Below are 14,687 nucleotides of genomic sequence, written 5' to 3' on the forward strand. Positions count from 1 at the left end.
AGGTTCAACATAAGGCAAGAGTTCCAGTTGTAGCCCCTTCCAGTTTGTTACCCACCCCCTACTCTAAAATGGGTTCCAGCACAGCTTCTTTATGCTCTAAAAGGAAGTATATATATTGTATAATGAACACACAATGCCAAATGCACCCAGTTGCATTTTTAAAGTGCAAAGGCTCTTAAATATAAAAAAAAAATGAAGTGCTTACCTTGGGCTGGTGTTCAACTTTGTAGGCTGTCTGCTGGAACTGCCTGATTTCTCTAATAATATGGGAGATCTGTGAATAATCATAGGATTTAAAATGACACTTGGAAGTTCTCATGACATTAAGAGGGTCTGGGAGCAGACGCCGTGCTGGGAGGGTCAATGTGGAATCTCCTGAACTGTATCTTGAGAATCCTCAGTCCCCTCTAACACTACTGTCCTCATACAGGGCTGAGGCATGTCATGCAAGTTCATTATAACAAATGTAAAGAGGTCAGTGACTGGGTGGCTCAGCGGTCTGGCACTGGGGGATGAAGGTATCTGGTTTGACTCAATATTTAAACATCAGAGCTCAATGCCATTAGATTGATGCCACACACAGGTATTGCATTAATTACATCAATTAACCCATACATTGTAACTTCAAAAATTAAGTCATATGTTATTAGCCTGCAGATTCAGTGTCTGCCAGGGTCCTGATCACATGGGAGAACGACTGCATTCCTAGATAATTACCATCCTCATTTTGGAGAAGTTGACCAGCCCGTCCTCAGTGTAGTTGGGTGTCCCCTCCTCGATGAAGGCCAGGTCTGTCAGGTACATGCCCAGGTACGGCACACACGGAGGATCACAACTGGAAAGACAAAGCACAGGCAAGGGCCCTTACAAACCTTTCTGCAGTTTCCCCCCATGCTTTCCCCATGGTTATACTGTGCAGAGTTTACCAGTGCCTTGTTTATTTATAACGCTTACCAATGCTTTACCATTATACTTTTACTATGGGAAAGTCACTGTAAAGCATGAAGCACAATCCCAGCACTGTACCACCTCACGTATCTTTAACATGCCCCGATGCAGCACACAAATCAATAGAACACTTACTTTTTCAAAGCCTCTCGGAGGTTCTTAAACCTGCCCTCGGATGAGACCAACTTCTGTAACTTGTCAATCAGAGCTTTTGTCTGCAAAGAAGAACACACAAGTCTTTCAGTTACTGGAACTAAAACCCAAACGAGAGAGAGAGAGAGAGAGAGAGAGAGAGAGAGAGAGAGAGAGAGAGAGAGAGAACTTGACATGTCAGTGAACGGTGCTTCAGCTGTGAAAAGAAAAGAATAAAAACACTGAAACATTTATGAATGTACAAATCATTTGGATACTGTCAGGGCTCTACAGAAAGGAATACAGTTGTTCTCTTTGCACGCCGTTTTGTATGTTGCATATTTTATTTTTTAGCCATCACAGTCTATGGTACAGGTACATTTGTCAGGTCAGCTGGCACACACACCATTGCAACATGACATGACTAGACGTCATGTGGGGTCTCCGGTTCGAGCCCAGCCTCCTCCCTGTTACGTTACCTGCTTGGAGACTTTGAGCCAGGTTTTCTTCAGCCTGAAGATGGCGCTGCGGTTCAATGAGGAGGTGATCTCCAGCACGGCGTTGTAGTTGTGCAGACAGCGGCAGATATCAGCCACGGCCACCCACTTCTCCACCGCAGTCACGCGCACGTTCACGTCTTCCGACCGCAGAATCTCTGAGGCTATCAAGTTGCTGATCTTTCAAAAAAGAATCATTAAATACGGGGTTAATAATATAAACACATTGCAATAAAAGAAGGTCAGATACATGAATAACAAGATCCGTTTTTATTATTACAACACATTTTCCTATACTTTTACCAGGGATTAATTTTTCTTTGCTGTGGATTAGAAATACTAAAAGAAACTTGGTAAAGTCAATGACAAACATTTTGACTTTGCTTTGGTTAACCATGCTTTACTATGGCATTCTGCAGGGGATAGCACTGGTTACAGGGATGGGAGTAAGAAATTCACATGACCCTTGACCACTCAAATGACCTTTGATACTTACATGATTGAAGTGTTTGGTGGTTTTCATGATGTAGGGAGTCCTCTCGTTTTTATCAGGCTTCATCCAACCTTGACCGAAAAACTCCCTAAAAGCACAGATAAGGAAATCAAAAACCTCAGAATCCCAGTGCATCACTGAAACACTCATTTACAGGATGAGAGCAGAGCTCAAAGAAGTACCTAAACCATCTCAGTCAGTTTTGCAGATATTTCTGACACACACAGTACACAGCTCTAAATGAAATGCTGTTCGGTTGCAACAGAGATAACATGCTTTGGAGTAGCGTTTTCACTCCTGTTCGTGATTCATTTGCATACCAGTAAAAGCACATGGACTTCAATACAACTAGTGGCACACTAATGCATTTTGACTATCTGATGCAGTGTGGTTTTCCTCTGCACAATCTAATGGGATTCTGGCTACCTGTTTTGGCACTGAACTGCACCCAGGCTCAGAAGCATCAATTCCTCCAAGCATGTAAATACAGCACCTATGTGATTACAAAAGGATGGAATGGTGTTCCAGGCTGGCCAGCTGTAATAAAGCACAGACACACAGGCAGGGCACTCACTCGTATGGGATCCCCTTGAAAACGAGATGGTCCAGCAGGGTCAGCTGCTCAGCGATCTCCAGGGCAGAGTGGTTATCAAACGGTTCAGATTGAACACCTTCCGCCTTTAATAAAAAAAAAAAATACAAAAAACAGATCAATCAAAAAAGCGACACAACCAGCTCCTTTCAAACAGGTGTCGCAGATGTGGAACCAAGTAGCACAGGTCATTGCAGCCGGGGACCAATTTAACTGCTGCCCCCATACCCGTGAGCCAAGAGTGATAAAAAGAGGAGAGGGACGTTTAACCTAGAGAGGCAGCTGATAAAAAAAAAAAAAAAAACAACACACACACATTTGGAACACATGGAGAATAAAATGACCTGTGTGCGAGAGAATGCTGATGCACACCACGGCAAAGAAAACACAGAGTCAATGGCTAGGGAGAAGTAATCCCTTTACACCTTTCACAAACATGCCTGATCTAGTCCCCTGCCAGCCTCTTCAGAAACCAACTGCAATTCCAGTTTACATCCTACACCATGGAAGAGAATAAGTAGCTCCTTGAGATGAGTTTAAACTCTTTAAACCACTGTGATCAGGCAAAACTGCTTTGTAGAAAGGAAGGGGGATATAGTAAGTGCTGCTAGTAAAGAAACTAAACCAGGTTTGATGTGACGTTTGATCAGTGTCTTCAAACCCGAGACCGTAAGACTGTAATACCTGCAGGAGAAGGGTGCTCTATACTGTGAGATGTTTCAAATTAAATAATTAAGGAGAGCAAAAACTGTATTAGAAATAAAACGTTCAACTAAACACACAGTGAAAAGGGTAATGGGAAAAGTCCTGGTGTAGGAAAATGGAGGTCATACACCTCGCAAATCTTACCATCTGCACAATCTCCTCCAGGGTTATTTGATTGTCTCCGGGGTCTTCCTGAGTTAACGTTCTGTAAAAGATTCCATTTAGAGTATTTACTTATTAAAATATTATTTAAAAAAACAGTTACACTGGTGTCACCTGACATTCCTTAACTGTTTTATTTTAGACTTTGGTCTTCTGCATGGATCGAAATAAGATTCCTATTGCATAGCAGTTTCACCCATTCCAGGCTTTCTTACAGCTTCATTAGTCACAGGGTATATAGGTAACAAACTCACGTGTCTCGTTAGACTCATAGTAAAACCAGGAATGGATCAGACTGCTGTTTGAATGGGACCCTGAGCTCAGGCAGTGGCAGGCAGCACTGTGGTCACACTGCTGTACCTGATGATGTTGGCAGCTGCTTTCCTCTCCTGGGTCAGAAGCTCGGGGTCGTGAATCACCTCCTCCAGGAAACTGATCACCTTAAACTTCAATTCACTGTTGGATTCAAAGTCCTATAATGTAAAAAAAAATAAATAAAATAATCGTTATATATTATACGATTCTATGAATAGTAGATAGTCTGTATTCTTAAAGCACCGGAACATCTGAATTATAAACGTGCATTTCACCCAGGCTGTACCTGTGTGTTTGGAGACCCAGGCTGTACCTGTGTGTTTGGAGACCCAGGCTGTACCTGTGTGTTTGGAGACCCAGACTGTACCTGTGTGTTTGGAGACCCAGGCTGTACCTGTGTGTTTGGAGATCCAGGCTGTACCTGTGTGTTTGGAGACCCAGGCTGTACCTGTGTGTTTGGAGACCCAGGCTGTACTTGTGTGTTTGGAGACCCAGGCTGTACCTGTGTGTTTGGAGACCCAGGCTGTACCTGTGTGTTTGGAGACCCAGGCTGTACCTGTGCATGTTTGGAGACCCAGGCTGTACCTGTGTGTTTGGAGATCCAGACTGTACCTGTATGTTTGGAGACCCAGGCTGTACCTGTGTGTTTGGAGACCTGTGCTGTACATGTGCATGTTTGGAGACCCAGGCTGTACCTGTGTGTTTGGAGACCCAGGCTGTACCTGTGTGTTTGGAGACCCAGGCTGTACCTGTGCATGTTTGGAGACCCAGTGTCGCAGAACGTTCAGGACTCGGTTCGTCGCAGCTCTCCTGATCACAAACTCCTTGTCCCCGTTCCTCTGGTCAGTGGGGTACCCTTGGGACAGAAGATTGCAATGGAATGGTTACAAAAATACAGAAGCAAAGCATGGTGGCATGTGCAATGTGTAGATTGTAAGTGGACCAAAGTTTATGAGAACATAGGTTCTCATTTCCACAATAACGTGTTGTGGAAGTTTAACATGGTAAAAGCTCACAATAACTATGCTGCTTGGCATGCTTTTCTCATGCATAGATGATGATTGCTTTTTCATGCTTGCACTATACACTTGGTATCCTGCGTTAAGTACAGTTCATAGCAGCTGATTATAACTTTATTTCTTTATTTCTGATATAATGAAACATAAAGGAAGCTTATTCAGCAAATCTATTTGAATGATTTTATTTTGCAGCCAACACACCTGTACTTGCCAGTGACATCCTCCTGTATTTTTCCTTTGTGGGCGTGCCTTCATTGGCCCCCGCTGTTGCTATGGCGAAAGCAGAGGCAGCCGACAGCGCACTGCGATTGTTGTCGAGCTCTCGGCAGGATGTCACCACCACGCCATTGTTATAGGAAAACAAGGAGAAGTCTGGAGTGGAGGGAACACACTATAGAATCAGCCCATTCAGTCCTGCAAGGCCTTTTATTGCTGCTGTCAAAGTGCTTCACTAGTCGAGATCCCTTTCAGCTAACAGGCTCTTTCTTCTATTGAGGGTCAATTTGGAGCCACGTACTAATTGTGTTAAAACTCAGCTGGGGGGCATCACTCATATGCATTTAGAGTCACAGGAAAGTAGAAAGAATGCAAATACAAATATTTCTGCTCCTAGGAAACCCTTTGGAAGAAAACATAAGAGTAGAAATATATAAAGCTTGATGTTCAGCATTCTTACAGAAAAGGTCAAACAAATGAGAAAACAAGCTGTACTGCATGTCAAAAACCTGACGATATTACATCTAAATATGCAGGGCTGATAATGGCATTAGGGGGGCTGATAATGGCATTAAGGGGGCTGATAATGGCATTAATTGAGCTGTACAATGCACATTTTGCTATGCATCAGAATGATTTTTTTAAATAAAATTTGGCAGCAAGAAAGTGCAAATCCTTGTTGAAGGCCTCCTCTTAATAAAGACCGTATTTCTTTCTATTACTGTCCAGGTGGAAAGGACACCTGTCTATGAAGACCTCATTTTTCACTTGTAAAGGTTGCTTTCATCAGTACTTGGTGCAGCGATTGGAAAACCTGTACAGAATCTCAAAGCTTTCACTTTGAAATAGAGTGGTAGCCAAGACTTTACAAGGCTCTGGGCTAAATTCTCACAACTTAAATATTTTGTCTGAAAGGAAAACTGCGCTTTTTTTTTTAAATCTGAAGAATAAAAAAACATTTTACAGTAAATAGCTCTGAGAATCTAGCCCATTGTCTCACCCGTCACTCTCAAAACACATTTCTCACAAGTCCCTTATGGTTTTGCTGTTCTTCTTGTTACCCAGACCTCTGTTTCAAACTGGTGGATAGGATTTTTAATGTCACAACACTACAGGTTCACCCCCTGTGTTACAGGCAATATGAGTCTCATACTCGTGCTCTATAGTGCACAGGAAGTTGTGTGGGGTCAGGACGGGGGCTTTTCCCTGTAACACTGGTTCCACCTGGGTCAGAGTAAAGATAACAAAAGCACAACAACCTGTCTTCTTGTCTTGAAGAGATCCAGGACTACAAGTACCAGAATGCATTGCAACCAGTCTTGAACCAAGAGCCACATGGTCATTCTTATTTTACCTAAGCTATTATTTTCACTGAGTTATTCAATTAAAATGTGGAATGGCATCCATAACAGCAAGAATAATGAATACCTCTTCTAAAACATTAAAATAGGAAAAGCAAGTGCTTAAACAACATGTTGATTACCGTGTATAGTTTTGTGTTTACTCACATTACTGCCAGCAGAGGTCACTATAGTCTAATACAAAAAAAAGATTGCTTAACATTGAAAAAGGCCAGTAAAACACTGCTTTTATATATATATATATATATATATACAGTTTAAAAAAAAAAAGAATTAAAGAAAGAACAGTTGTTTTTCATGATAGGAGCCTCATCATGTGAACTTGGCCCTGTGACTCAATAACCTCTTCTAGAAACATTGTAGGCCTAACTGTTTGCTTTTCAACACGCGACCGCCCGTCCTACACACCTACTAGTGGAAGAGGTTGCTAAGCTAGTGGGCGGTTGCTAAGGCACAAGTTCCATACCCACCTACTCACGCTGCATTTTGATTGGCTGTTGCACTTCTAGTACAGAATGCTTTGCGAAGAGTTAGGGGGTGGACTCTAAATACCAAGTTTAGATTTTATTATTATTATTTTTGTATTAACACTTTGAGTTACATTCTTAGAATTTTGCAAAGAAGAAAAGCTGCAACATTAAGCCTGTCAGACTGTTGCTCCTTGCTATACAGTACCTGAAGAGTTTTTGCATTTGACGTTTTTGGGAGTTGTCGGAGACTTTGTTGGTGACGTCTCTGTTTCAGCTTCGTCACTCTGGATTGGGTCATTATCAGATTCTTCTCTCACCGATACTTCTGCACATGGAGAGAAATGGAGAGTTAACACTTGGTACTGACATTGGCCTTGTTTCCTGAATTACTAACAGAGTGCTTCACAACAAATCAGTGTCTTAGAGTTCCTAAAACTGAAAACTAATTATTAAAAACATAACAACATAGGGGCTACTATGAGTAAACAGCAGGTTTTATGTGGATTCTCATAGCTATTTATTCTAAATCATCACTTCAGCAATGAAAAAAACACAGAAATGACCTTTCTAATACAACAACAAAAAACATTACTTGTATTGTAACACTTGAATGTATTTGTATTTGCTTGCGATTGTAAGTCGCCCTGGATAAGGGCGTCTGCTAAGAAATAAATAATAATAATAATAATAACAAGAAACAACCTGCTGATCCCAAGCCACTAAATGAAACCTCTAATTTCTTTATTTCTAGTTTGGCAACTTTCATGCAATGACTCTTTCCTTTCTGAAATCATGCTAATGATGGTTTGGGAGTGAAGAACTGTTCTTACAATCCAGCCCATGGAGGAGCTACTATATAAAACACACATTTCAACATGTCAAAGGAGCAGCATGCAGGAACATGCAGATCCAAGCTGACCTTGCTTATTGCAGGAAGGCTCGTCTGGCTTGTCCGTTTTGGTTTCAGCTTCATCGGGGATCTTGTTGGGGACAGAGCTGGACACATACAGCTTGTTGATGTCCAAGCTGGTCTTGCTGAATGGGGACATGGAAGAGTACATGCTTGCATAGCCATTGGAGGAGCAGCTCAGGGCAGCCAGGTCCAGCGCCTTGCCCCCGGTGATGATGGGGATGTTCAGGGAGAGCTTCCTCCGGCGGTTGGGGGACGATGTCTTGGTGATGGACAGAGGGGGAGGGGAGGAGAACTTGCGGCTGGCCCTTGGGGACTTGGGAGGCTCTCCATACAGAAGCTTATTGTTTTGACTGCTGGCGAAAAACAGCTCCAGAGACCTTAACACAGTCCAGACAAAATGGGAACAGATGCATCATGCAGAAACAATTACTATGAATTCTAGATGCAGAGTAGCCTCCCTCCAGGCTGGGCGGAGGATCTCCCCAGTGGGCTACACCTCAGCCTGCACGGTGTGTGGGGCACTGGGGCACTGGACATGCCATATGTGGGGTGAGATGTTAAACCAAGGTCATGTCGACTTTGGGGACTGTTTATAAAACAACTATAATTCCCAGACTCTGGTAAATGAGTGGAAATGACATCACTGGAAAGGCAATTTTCTAATAACTGTGTTAATGTGCAATCCCAGGGGCGATAGTGTTATTGACTGAACTACAGCCTGGGGTTACTATGTCCGAACGCTGTAGTCAAACAAGTGCCTTTATCATTGCTTTATTTCACTGTGCTGGGAAACTGTGAAACAATGCAAATGTACAGTGTTGTTCTAAATATTGAATCTTATAGATCCTCTGCAGAGCCAAGGAGGAGGAATGGGGTGGGGTCCTGCAGCACAGCAAGGGGTTTCCATGGCGACAGGAGGCAGCTGCAGGGCAGTGCGGTAGAAGGACGTGGTCAAGTTAGACAGGATGCGGACCTAGCTAGAGAGCCAGTTTATATATATATATATATATATATATATATATTGCTTCAGTAATATTACCCTTCTTGTATTAAGAAGATGTTGTACTGACTGGTAGAATTAAGTGCTATAATTACACTTAGTGTAGGAAGGCAGTGTGGCTGGTTAAGCAGTAGAATTGGATGTATGACAAGACAATAAGAAATGGGCCAAGGACGCATAGCTGTAATACAGGACCTGGTTTTTAATGCACCTGTGACAGCCTCAGACTCATTCATTAACAAGAACTTTCAATTCTGTATTTAAACTGTATTAAAAAAAAAAGGATGATGAAAGCATTATTTTATTCTTTTGTCATTACAAGTGCCTGTTAGGGGAGGGACATATGTAAATTAGCTTGACTGAATGTTAATGCATTTATAATACACATACAGTATATATACACACACACACACACACACACACACACACAGTACATATGCATCTATCTAGCTTTGAGTCTGTGAGTCTTAAGGAATGAACGACTTTTCTAATTCCAGTCTCACTGTACAGTCAGTTAGAAGCTAAGGGACTCACCTTGCAGGTATTGCACTGATGGGTTTTTTGTAAATGGTGATGAGCTTGTCCAGCACCACTTCGGCCGTGGTGAACACCCTGTATGAATGCAGGAAGGTGTTGAGAAAGTCTATGCTGAGAAACCTCAGGTCTGTCAGTCTCTCCAGAAGCCGCTCCACGCTTGCATAGCGGATCTGCAGGACCTTGCAGGAGTTCATCATCTTGCTGAAGCGAATGTCAACGTCGTCGCAGTACAGACTGGTGTCGGACCTGCGAACGAGAAGACACAAAACAACACAACCTTTAAACGAGAGAGACACTGCACCGTCTGCCCTGCAATGTGAAAAAACAAAACACAACCTTTAACGAGAGAGACGCTGCTTCATCTGCCATGCACTGCTGATGATGCTCCTGCATTGAGTGTGCATGGAAGACGTAGATATATAAAACATGTCTCTATACAACAGTATACAACCTCTTCATTGTGAGAAAAAGATAAGTATTTTATAACACTCAGCCACTTACTTGATCATCTGTGGAACGGTCACCTTTGAGTTTTCTTCGAATGCATTCATCATCAAACCATTGCATCGGATATTGTCTATGCACTAGAGAAAATAAATACAAAGGACAATTACTTTGGAGATGTAAAGCTTCAACGATGCACAGATTGCATTTTAAAATCATTCTCTAATTCTGGGTACAGTTCATAAATAAACACATATCCTTCTGAGCTTGCCTGGCTGATGTCGCTTGTCCATGCGGATTTCTCTTGACGTGAGGACGCTACCAGGATGACAGTGAACGACTGTGTGTCTTTTGGTTCAACAACGATTTTGAAGTCCAAGTGCTCCATGTCTTGTCCGGATTTGTCTGGTTTTGCTTTAGAAGAAGAAGCAAAAACAGAGAAAAATAATACATCTACTGCATTTTCTATCTGGAAAGTTTAGGGCAGTGTGTAAAAATTGCATAACATCCTGTTTTAAAAAACAAAGCGAACATTATTTAAAAAAAAGGAACCCTCCTCGTATGACATCAGTATTAGTCAATAATATGCTTGTATTCTGCACACTTACACTCCTCATCGGTGCCCTCTGGTTCCTCCATCAAGGTGCAGTCAATGAGTGAGATAACTCCGTTCTAAAATTCCGTAAGAAAGGGATGTGTTAATACTTATTACGTGATAAAAAGTTAAAGTCAAGTGAACATTGTTTTTGAGAAAATAAAACTGGCAATGTTACAAAACAAACAGAGAAGCAGCTCAGTCCTCCTACACACAAGATGTCAACTGAATAAGCCCTTCATGTTCGGTATGTTTCGGAATTCGTGCTTTAACTTTGGGCACATTGAATGTTTTTAAAAGCAATTTTCTCCAATCTCTATAACTGCTTGTTCAAACTGTACACTAATGTATATGTTAAGTTATGCAAATAATAGAACTCCTCCTGTATTATACGTTCATGTGTTCACTCCTGACTTTACTTAAGTCTTTTTTTTTTACTTTTCTGAAGACAAAATATTAATGTTACAAAACTGACAGATTGCTTAGGAGAGTTTGAATTATATTATTTAGCTGTTTAATTCTAGTTTTAGAAAAGTTTTGTTTTCTCTTTTTGAAAAGTGAACACAGTAGGACCTTTGTTAAGTGGAGTTTCCCTCCCGATCCTCTGGTACAGATGATTAAATGTTTGGAGAACAGAAAGCACTGCCTTTCCCCTTCCTTCTTGAGAGACAGGGACCCCAGCCTCCCTCTGGTGATTTTACCCTTTTCGCTCATCGGTATTTGGATGAGAGAACCTGGATGGGGGAATACATGGCAAGATAATTAGTTCTCATTTGAACACACAGGCCTGCCGGGACTGGTGGTTCCAGTTGTGTTTGAACATGTCTGATCTGGGATTTCACTTTGAATCAGATTATAAAATAAAATCCCTTATAATTCATCCTGACCTTAACTGTATTGGCAGAATGGCTTCTCAATATGAACAAAGTAACTGTACATGAGAATACGCTTGGGTTTTTCCTCAGTTTAGTGCTCATGGATATTCAAAGGAGGGAATTAAGACCGCACACTAAGTCTTAAAGAAGCAGTGCTGTGCCTCAATCAGAAAAAGCTCTTATCTATATCAGTGTACCAGAGCGCTCTCACGCTGTATCTCTACGTGCCCTCAGATAGCATTGATTGTGTTTGCACATGTTCATGTTGACCAGAAGCAGCTTTAAAAGACCAGCCCCAAGATATAATGGGAGAAGGGGTCTGAGGTCAAACTTCATGTGTGTGAACGGGCACAGTCCAATCGACCCACAGACATACAGGAAGAGGAACAACTAACTGTAGCTGCAGGAAGAAACGGTTTCATTTTGTTTTCTCTAGTCTCTCAGGAGTGATTTAAAGAATCTGAGTTTAGAAATAGTGTGATATTCATGAAACATTTCAAGATTGGTGGTAAATAAGCCAGTAAGGTTTCATTAGTATGAAACTTTATTTAACTAATCAAAATGGGCTTTCAAAACCAGCCTCTTTTCATGTCATCTTCAAAGTAATGAAAAAGGGACACCTTGTCTGACAAACGTCTGGCTGGTATCGAGGAGGATCTCGCACCCTTCCACGATCATTCGCTCGATGGCCAGGTTCTTCCGGATGTTTTCCGTCTCGCTCACTTCGTCGTGCATGATTCTAGACAAACAGGAAGTGTTGTGCTCATTTACAAGGTTTTAGATTTATACTCCAATTGGATGATGTTTTTAAAAACAGGACATTAATACAAGTGTGTTGTTTGCTGGTTCAATAGCCCAAAAAGTAGTGCTCGATTCTTAAAGCCATTTACTCCAAATTGTCATAACGCAACTTGTTTTCCGAAAGGAAAAAACACCAATTGAAATTCAAAAACTACTAAAACAAACAACATGGGTCTGTTTAAAAAAAAACCTTCAAGTTGTTTATTGCTGGTTTGGTAACTTTATTGGGTGTGATTTTCCATTCTGAAAACAAAGGAGCAGATGATTATTTGGATCTTTGAGAATCTAGCCCTTGGTGTGGCAATGCCTTGACCCTGCAGCAGGAAAACCTCTCAACTGAAAACCACCCAACACAAGCACACTGGAGAACCGAGAAAAGCTGCAGCCGCTCCAGTCCTCCCAGAAATCATTGCTCTGGAGCACCTCTAGTGCCAAGGAGGAGAGTCGCGTGGGATCCACCCAGAAAGACAAGCCTACAGCACAGTAAGAAAGCAAGCAGATGGACAGGTCATCTGATGTCAAGACCAAAAGCAGCACGAACCTTGAGAGCTCCTCCAGCTTAGACTTGGCGTACTCCAGGCTGTTCCTCTCTACGTGCTCATGCGGGGTGTGAGCCAGGAGCTCATGCAGAGTCAGAATGTACCTGGGGATCTGAGCCAAGAAACCAGAAGCAGTTAGAGGAGTGACCGTGCGGGCTGTATCTGTATCACTGCTGTTAATGCACTTCTGTTGATCTGATTGCAGGAATCAACAGCACTAAGCAGTGAAACGCACTATGTAATTGCACTCTATACTGTGAAATACAGTATAGAGCTGTTTACAAAACATGTGAATAACAAGAGAGCTCAAACTGACTCTAACGGCCCCTTTAACCTACAACGACAGTGTGCCGTGATGCAGCAGGCTCTCTACGGAAGGAGCTCGGTTGTCCACGCTCACCTGAAACATGGGGTAGGTCAGGAAGGTTTCCAGAGTCCTCTCCTCACAGTCGGGCTTGGCCTCATATTGCTTGAGCAGCTTGTCGAAGTCTCGGTTCTGCTTGCAGTGTGCCAGGATCTGCAGGCTGTACTGGTGGTTTCTCACAAACTCCTGGTAAATATTCAGCATGGGCAGCAGGATGTCAAAGAGGTCAGCTGGAGACAGGGAAACAGAAATCAAGTGTGTTTCTGCACAGTGTCAAGAAGCCCCTTCAGAACCGCACTCTTTGATTGGATCCATATTAGCCGGCTATGTCTGTTACTGCCATGCTTCCAGGGGTACTTTATATCTGTACCTTTTTATTAACATATTAGGTGTTTTATGTATCATTCTCGAGTGCTGGTTCTGAGTAGATTATTATTTAACAGGCTTAGTGATCCCTTTTCAAGAACAGGGGCTGCTTCTAAAGAAAGGTCTGAATTTCTGAATTTCATCCTATCTCACTCTATTATCGATGGGTCCTGGATCAGGAAATAATGTCTTTATAGCTTCCAGCTTGAGAAGTTTTACCCCACCCCCATAGCAAACTCACAGTCTTTTGGAATAAACAGTTGACAGTGCCGTTTGTGCGATAATAATCCTAGCACAGAACATTAAATATGTTCATATTGGTCAGGGATGCCTGAAGTACTACTGTATATTCCAGGGTCTTTGAAAAGATTGGATCCATAGACACAGGCAGATCAATTCTGGTTGACAGAAATACCATTAAGGAATGCATTCATTAAGTAATTGAAAGGACACAAAATAAAACCATGCAGAATAAACAACATGTCGGTATCCCTTCCTAAATATAGCCTCCCCCACTTATCTATTTTTCTTAATTCAATTCCCCCCGCCCCTTTGTGTTCCTCAGTCTGTGCCACTGCAGGCTCCACTCAGCAGTAGCTGTCAATAACGCTTTGTTATCTCCGGGTTGAGGTGCGTCCTCGGAGAATCAGACGCCAAATCCGATTCCTGGGAAACAAGTGAGCCAATTGCACCTGCTGGGAGACTGTTCTGCTTGGAAAGCTACCACACAAGGGACCGTTTCCAAAGGTTTGTGCTGCAGTGCAGAGTCAGTGCCGCGTTACAAAACTAGCATCACAAAATGTTACTTTTAAATTCCCCTGCCTGCATCTCCAGTCCTTCCCAGCAAGGTTCCGCAGCATTAACAGTATTGTGATTCCGAGTGCACATTGTGGATGGAAAGGGGAGTGCAGTGGAAGCACAGTCTACTTACCTAGTACTAACGTTGGCCAGCTTGCTATTCTTGCTTTTAGTCCTTGGTAAAATATCTGGTGCAAAAACATGATTGTTTCACTGAAAGAAAGATAAGAAAGAATTGTCAAAAGTAATTCTATAATTAACATGACTGATACATGTCAACCACCAGACTGAAACCCTAAGTATGGAGCCAACCACATGCTTCTAAATAAGCAAAACAGCACTCCACTGAATAAGGACATTGCTTTTACATTTCCTTTTACAAATATGCAAACAAACACTGCATGGAAAATGAGGCAAAAATGACCATGTTCATGTTGTCTCCTAACAGAATTTCTAAATGACTGTATCATGCAAAAGACACCAATGCATGGATTGGGATGAGATGGAAAACCGAGGTTCTATTGTAAGTGACTCTGCAGCAGCAG

The 14,687-nt window shown here is 42.2% G+C and overlaps 1 protein-coding gene across 2 annotated transcripts in view; it reads right to left on the bottom strand.

Moving 5' to 3' along the window:
• The window catches only part of LOC117427608 (ras-specific guanine nucleotide-releasing factor 1), a 35,436-nt gene that overhangs the window by 2,989 nt on the left and 17,760 nt on the right, over window positions 1-14,687 (bottom strand). The window contains exons 6-26 of one of the 2 annotated variants that reach the window (XM_058995518.1): window positions 14,276-14,355; window positions 13,015-13,208; window positions 12,617-12,726; window positions 11,895-12,013; window positions 10,973-11,133; window positions 10,413-10,476; window positions 10,076-10,218; window positions 9,862-9,944; window positions 9,358-9,606; window positions 7,830-8,200; window positions 7,116-7,235; window positions 5,065-5,235; window positions 4,594-4,700; window positions 3,890-4,002; window positions 3,512-3,572; window positions 2,645-2,748; window positions 2,074-2,158; window positions 1,560-1,757; window positions 1,084-1,163; window positions 718-835; window positions 206-274 (exon numbers count right to left, since the gene is read on the bottom strand). In XM_058995518.1, the coding sequence (XP_058851501.1) occupies window positions 206-274; window positions 718-835; window positions 1,084-1,163; window positions 1,560-1,757; window positions 2,074-2,158; window positions 2,645-2,748; window positions 3,512-3,572; window positions 3,890-4,002; window positions 4,594-4,700; window positions 5,065-5,235; window positions 7,116-7,235; window positions 7,830-8,200; window positions 9,358-9,606; window positions 9,862-9,944; window positions 10,076-10,218; window positions 10,413-10,476; window positions 10,973-11,133; window positions 11,895-12,013; window positions 12,617-12,726; window positions 13,015-13,208; window positions 14,276-14,355 (2,800 nt within the window). Of the gene's footprint in view, window positions 1-205; window positions 275-717; window positions 836-1,083; window positions 1,164-1,559; window positions 1,758-2,073; window positions 2,159-2,644; window positions 2,749-3,511; window positions 3,573-3,889; window positions 4,003-4,593; window positions 4,701-5,064; window positions 5,236-7,115; window positions 7,236-7,829; window positions 8,201-9,357; window positions 9,607-9,861; window positions 9,945-10,075; window positions 10,219-10,412; window positions 10,477-10,972; window positions 11,134-11,894; window positions 12,014-12,616; window positions 12,727-13,014; window positions 13,209-14,275; window positions 14,356-14,687 lie in introns of those variants that run through there. The other variant, XM_058995520.1, reaches the window with a different exon arrangement.

Source organism: Acipenser ruthenus, chromosome 21 (assembly GCF_902713425.1).
Source record: "Acipenser ruthenus chromosome 21, fAciRut3.2 maternal haplotype, whole genome shotgun sequence".
In the NCBI taxonomy this organism is placed as follows: domain Eukaryota; kingdom Metazoa; phylum Chordata; class Actinopteri; order Acipenseriformes; family Acipenseridae; genus Acipenser; species Acipenser ruthenus.